The sequence below is a fragment of the Cibotium barometz genome, chromosome 61, assembly GCF_041138505.1.
Source record: "Cibotium barometz isolate CiBa-2024 chromosome 61, ASM4113850v1, whole genome shotgun sequence".
In the NCBI taxonomy this organism is placed as follows: Eukaryota; Viridiplantae; Streptophyta; class Polypodiopsida; order Cyatheales; family Cibotiaceae; genus Cibotium; species Cibotium barometz.
Window position 1 is genome coordinate 17,193,397 of NC_141106.1, and position 5,659 is coordinate 17,199,055.

Here is a 5,659-nt window from a genome sequence, read left to right on the forward strand (position 1 = left end):
CTCTTGGGACCCAATATTTACTATTGCTTACAATCTAGAGAATTACATGGGGGCTACTTGTTCTTGTAAGAACTTTGCACTCATGAGAACTGGATCATTGGTGAAACATAGATTCTTCTTAGAAGATGGAAATGAGATTATGCAACTCATTGAAAACATGAGTAAAAAGAAGTACAACAAAAAAGAAGTACTCATTGAAAACATGAGTAAAAAGAAGTACACAACAACAAAAAAGAATGTCACAAACAGGTATAAAGTACACACCAAATGAATGGTGATTAACACATTTAAATAATGTGGCCATTTTTTAATTGACCATTTTAATATAATCTATTTTTTTCTCATAATTTATTTTTTAAATTAATTAATTATATATATATATATATATATTATACACACACACACACACACACACAAATACATGCATATATATGTGTATTTAGACTATATATATAAACTTGTGTGTGTGTGTGTGTGTGTGTGTGTGTGTGTGTGTGTGTGTGTGTGTGTGGTATATATATGTATATATATATATATATATATATAAGTATATATATATGTATACATATATATATATATATATATATATAAGTATATATATATGTATATACATATATATATATATATATATGTGTGTGTGTGTGTGTGTGTGTGTGTGTGTGTGTGTGTTTCTCACACCCTCTCCCTCCAGCACAATAAAAAAGTAGCAATATGCGTCCCTACACTCATTTAAAATCTAAGGGTTTCATAAAAAATCCAGACAAGATTGCACTATCCCTGGATGTGGTCATGTCGCAAGTTGCCACATTAACCAATACATCGGCAGAAGTTCCAGCCAGGTCTGCTCCAAGAACACCCAACAACTTACTAACTTTTTAAATATCATGAGAAGCTAGTAAATTGAGAGAGAGAGAGAGAGAGAGAGAGAGAGAGAGAGAGAGAGAGAGAGAGAGAGAGAGAGAGAGAGAGAGAGAGAGAGAGAGAGGAACCGCTTACCTTCAAATCAAAAAGCGCTCACCTTCAAATCAAAAAGCGCTCGCCAAAAAATACACCCGTCTTGTATATTATATTTTCTTGCCTATTGATTTGTTTTTAAATTTAAGGCACGCAAGTGATTCTTCATATGTATTATGTGTTTTTTTAGAAATTCCTCTATACCATTAACTAATCCATCACTACTACCTATAATGGTTGTGAATATCTAAATAATCATTTCTTTCGTTAAATCAATTATTTTTGCTAATCTTGCAATCTTTTTGGATCTTTTGCTATTGTAGTATTAGGTGGGAATGATGGTGGAAATGTATCTTGTAGTTTTAGTATCATCAATTTTGTTATCATTTGAATATAAATTTATTCTTTGTGTATTGCTTTTAGCGCTTGTGTAATATAGAAAAGGAGTTATTATTTTGTTTATGATCTCGTTAATGTATGTTTTATTTATATAATTTATGTCGTTTTGTGATTGCTTTCCTGCTTTCATTTTGTTTATATTTTAATAAGTCTTGTGTCATTCTGTGTCATTGTTTCATGTAACTCAAAACAGTGTGGTTTTGAATACCAATATGATGATGCAAGAATATTACGACTTTAATAATCATTTGCAAATACCCTAGTGTATTTAAATGGACCAACTTGATAAAATTCTCTGCATAATATTGTGTCCACTCCCTCAAAAAAAATGGTGATTATATAATATAGTTTGCACTATTTTATTTGCAAAATCTAGTATATGTTTTTTCAATCAAAGATATTTTATCAAAATCGAAGATTTAAATTACTTTAGTTGTACTTTTGAGTTAAGTTTACTAGCCCTTCTCTAGATAAACTATTTAGTTGTTTGGTCTTAAATGGAATATTTAGTGTTGAGTGTACAATTCTTCCATTTATAGTGAAAGAGATCATACCCGTATAGGCTATAAGTAATACTACCAAAGAAACTTCCAAGTATAATCTTTATTTTATTGAGTATGATTTAAATAAACATAGCAATGCTTGGACCAATAATTTTAGCATAAATGTTATCCATGTGCCATCTCCACCTATAGGAATAGGTGTATGTTTTATTGTGGATTTTACCTTTTTCTCTCGTGATGTCATCAAATAATAGTCTTTTGTTATAATTCCATATTTTGTTGAAGTTGCAAATACTCATTTTGTGTTGTGTTCCATTATTTGTATGTTTTTTATTTGTTGGTGTAGACATGTCTATTTCAATGTTGTATTGATGGTACTCCTTTTTTTCTCGATCCTTTTTTGAAAAGGGTTACAGAGGTGGATTTCACAAGCTTTCAATAAAAATTTTTTTTTTTTTTGAATAGCTAGTTTTTTTTTTGTATATATGAACATAAGCTTTATGTTTAGCAAGTTGTTCAAATTCACTCTTTAAAAACGTGGAATAAAAAGATTTATATTTTTGTAGTTCAATAGACTCATTGGGACACCTCTTTGAGCTTCACAACCCTAGCATAGAGTGTCCCAAGGTCGGAATGAAAGCATTGACATGCACTTACATGAAGCTAATTTGGTAATGTGCCAAATTTATCTATGTTGTCTTAAACCATTTAACCACAAGAACCATCAACCAATGTCTAAGCTAAAACTTTCAAAGCATCTAAGGTGCAAGGGCGACCACTCCTACTAAAAGGAGGGCTTACCAACTAGAGCTACCAATACCCATGTAATTACAATGAGAGAAGGGAGCATTGGGCATACATCACATTTCAAAGGATTGGCTTTAGAGGAGAGTATGACACCAAAGAAACTTAATAAAGATCTTACCTATATAGGCTATAGGTAATACTACCAAGGAAACTTCCAAGTGTAATCTTTATTTTATTGCGTATGGTTTTAAAAACATAACAATGCTTGGGCCAATAATTTTAGCAAAAATATTTTCCCTGTGCCAACTCCACCTAAAAGGAATAGGTGTATGTTGTTGCTGCTGGCATGCCTATTTCAATGTTTTATTGATAGTGCTCCTCTTTTTCGTAATCCTTTCTTTGGAAAGAGTTAAGGAGGCAAAATTTCCAAGCTTTCAAAAATCTTGCTAATTTTTTAAAAGTGGAGTGAGATATTCACTCTTAAAAAGTGGAGTAAAAAGATTTATATTTTTGTAGTTAAATAAGACTTATTGGGGCACCTATTTGCGATTTACAACCCTATACAACCCTAGCACAGAGTATCGCAAGGTAGGAATGAAAGAATTCACTTACATGAAGCCTATTTGGTAATGTACCAAATCTATGTATGTTGTCTTAAACTTTTAAACCACAAGAACCATCATCCAATGTATAAAGTAGGCCTCAATCAAGGGCAACATCTCCTAATAAAAGGAGGCTAGAGCTCTGAAGGATTATAGTAAGAGAAGGGAGCATTGGGGATACCTCACATTTAAGAGGATTGGCTCTAGAGGAGAGCATGACACCAAGTTCACAAACGTTTCTAAAAAATTACTTTACAAATTTACTTTTGAAATTTATAAATGTTGCTCAGAAATTAGAAAGGTTTTTGGCAATATAGAAAAGGAGCATCTTCACTCTGCAACACAATATATTTTGTGTAGACAAATGAACATTAAGCTAATGACAAAAGTGTTTCTCTATACGAGCCTCGGAACGATCTCGCTCGTCTCGGCACGGCTCAAAAAATACAAAAAAAAAACAAAACTAATGAACATTTGGAGTAATTAATACTAGATGTTTTTGTGTAAGGATTAATTAACACCTGGTATTCTTGTCGCAAATACATCGTACGAATTTAGTCGCTCGGGCTTAAAAACCCTTTTTAGAAATCCATTTATGTAAAAAATATTATATAAACTTTGCTTTTCGACAGGGGGGAAAAATCATCTTATGTGCCACATAATACCTCAACTGGGCATTAAACCCATAGCCAAAACTGAGAACTAAGCTTGATCAACAAGCATAGGCACATGACATGGAAAAATTAGAAGATTAAGGTTATGTAGATATAATTGAAACATAAACGCGTAAGCCCTGAGTTACAACACTCGCCTCTAGAGCTAGGGGAGGCACCTTGCAGAGCACGCTCACTAATACAGTAATCCGACTCCATGGTTGTTCTTTAAACCTCCCATCTTATTTAATTCTACAAGCAGGAGGAGTTACTAAAAACCCCTTGCTGTTGTTTAATGCACTAATCCATGTTGTGCCTTCTTAGGGCAAACCACCCCTTTTAATCTTGCTTTTCTCCAAATTTGAGCTTAACTTAGCCGATTCAAACCCTCCTAGATCTATACATCAGATAGACAGAAGCAAAATTAATCTACTGAAGCTAGTTTAACTGTGGAAAAAATAGCATTAAACGCAATGGCTTAGTCTACTGACCAGGTTTCCTTCTATGCTGAGAACCTGAGTTGATAACCCTGGGTAGGAAAACACCCGTGCCGATGGACTCCTTGGGTAATGCTACATGACCGTAGAGGGCAGTGCGAGCTTCTAGTGGCGGCAGCTTCCATGTCTCACACGTGTATTCGTCGCGGTGACACGCTCGGCTGCTCTCGGGTACCTGTCGAGAGCGGCTCCGACTCCACCCTCGGAACTGCCACCAGCAAGACAACACAGTGAACATGTGATCTTCACATTCATGAAAGCCACAATCCAATTTCACTTAACCTTAGATTAACTCTAATTAGCTTACTGCGCTGCTTTCGTGAAGATGGCTGGACATGTTGACGCCACTTCGGCGGGCTTGTGCATCCTCTGTGTAGCGCGATTGGTAGCTAGAACCTTTCAGGAGGAGGTCGTGCTGGCTTTGCAGATGCAGGTACTCCCAAGCGCTTCTCTCAGCAGAACCCAACTCCTGGGCAAGAGGCCGCCGATGAGAACCCATTAATCTGATGCCACTTGATGGCTCACCTCGCGCTTTGACGTAGCTTCCTGTGTTCTTCGTCCCCATCTCCGCATCCTTGTGCCGGCTTGACCAGACTTCTCTCTGGCTCAACCACTGTGAAACACACCACACTCGTTAAGCTTGATGCTGGGAACAAACTGTACATACCTTACACAGAGCATTCCGCAGCTCACCATAGCATCCTGCGTCGCGCACAACGCTTTCTCTTCCTCTGACGGTTCCTCGTCATCCAGCATCGCATGAGCAATCTGCTCAGCAAGGCTGGAGACGTAGCCATACTCATCGTCACTGTCGATGGAAGAGGGCTGCAGCTCGGGGACGTTGTGGGCAGCTACGAAGGACTGGCCGGAAACTACAGCCATAGCTTGGCCAAGGAGAGCGAAACAGCCACAAGAACCACTAGTACAGTTACAATCAGAAGCAGTGAGCTTATAGTTGTAAGTCCCCGGGCTCTACTCGTGGCTATGGAACCTCAAGCCTGGGCCTGCTCGGGGAGATCCCAGGGCTCATAAAAGACCTTATCGTATCTTTCTGGCAGCTTGTGTCGAGAAATACTACATTAAATTTATCTTCCTCGAAGATAATATAGCATTGAACGCGCACCTCCGTGAGGTTTTAGTGCACGGTTCAAAAAATAGCAAAAAGCAAGGGTATTTAAATATATAAAGAATAAACGCATGGCAGATGGGCCGCCAATGAGTCGTGACCATCGTGGGCGGGAAGCGGGCGGAGGGCCCCCGCCCCTGCTCTCTCATTACAAGATTCAGTTACAAGTTACAACGAA

General features: G+C 37.1%; 1 protein-coding gene across 1 annotated transcript; it reads right to left on the reverse strand.

Moving 5' to 3' along the window:
• Positions 1-3,948: 3,948 nt before the first annotated feature.
• LOC147604615 (uncharacterized) lies at positions 3,949-5,457 on the reverse strand. The gene is made up of 4 exons (XM_086794710.1): positions 5,049-5,457; positions 4,663-4,968; positions 4,350-4,563; positions 3,949-4,255 (listed from the first exon to the last, which is right to left on the reverse strand). Exons 1-4 carry the CDS (start codon positions 5,235-5,237, stop codon positions 4,179-4,181), a joined length of 786 nt encoding a protein of 261 aa, XP_086650836.1. The 5' UTR covers positions 5,238-5,457; the 3' UTR covers positions 3,949-4,178.
• Between the last annotated feature and the right edge of the window lie 202 nt (positions 5,458-5,659).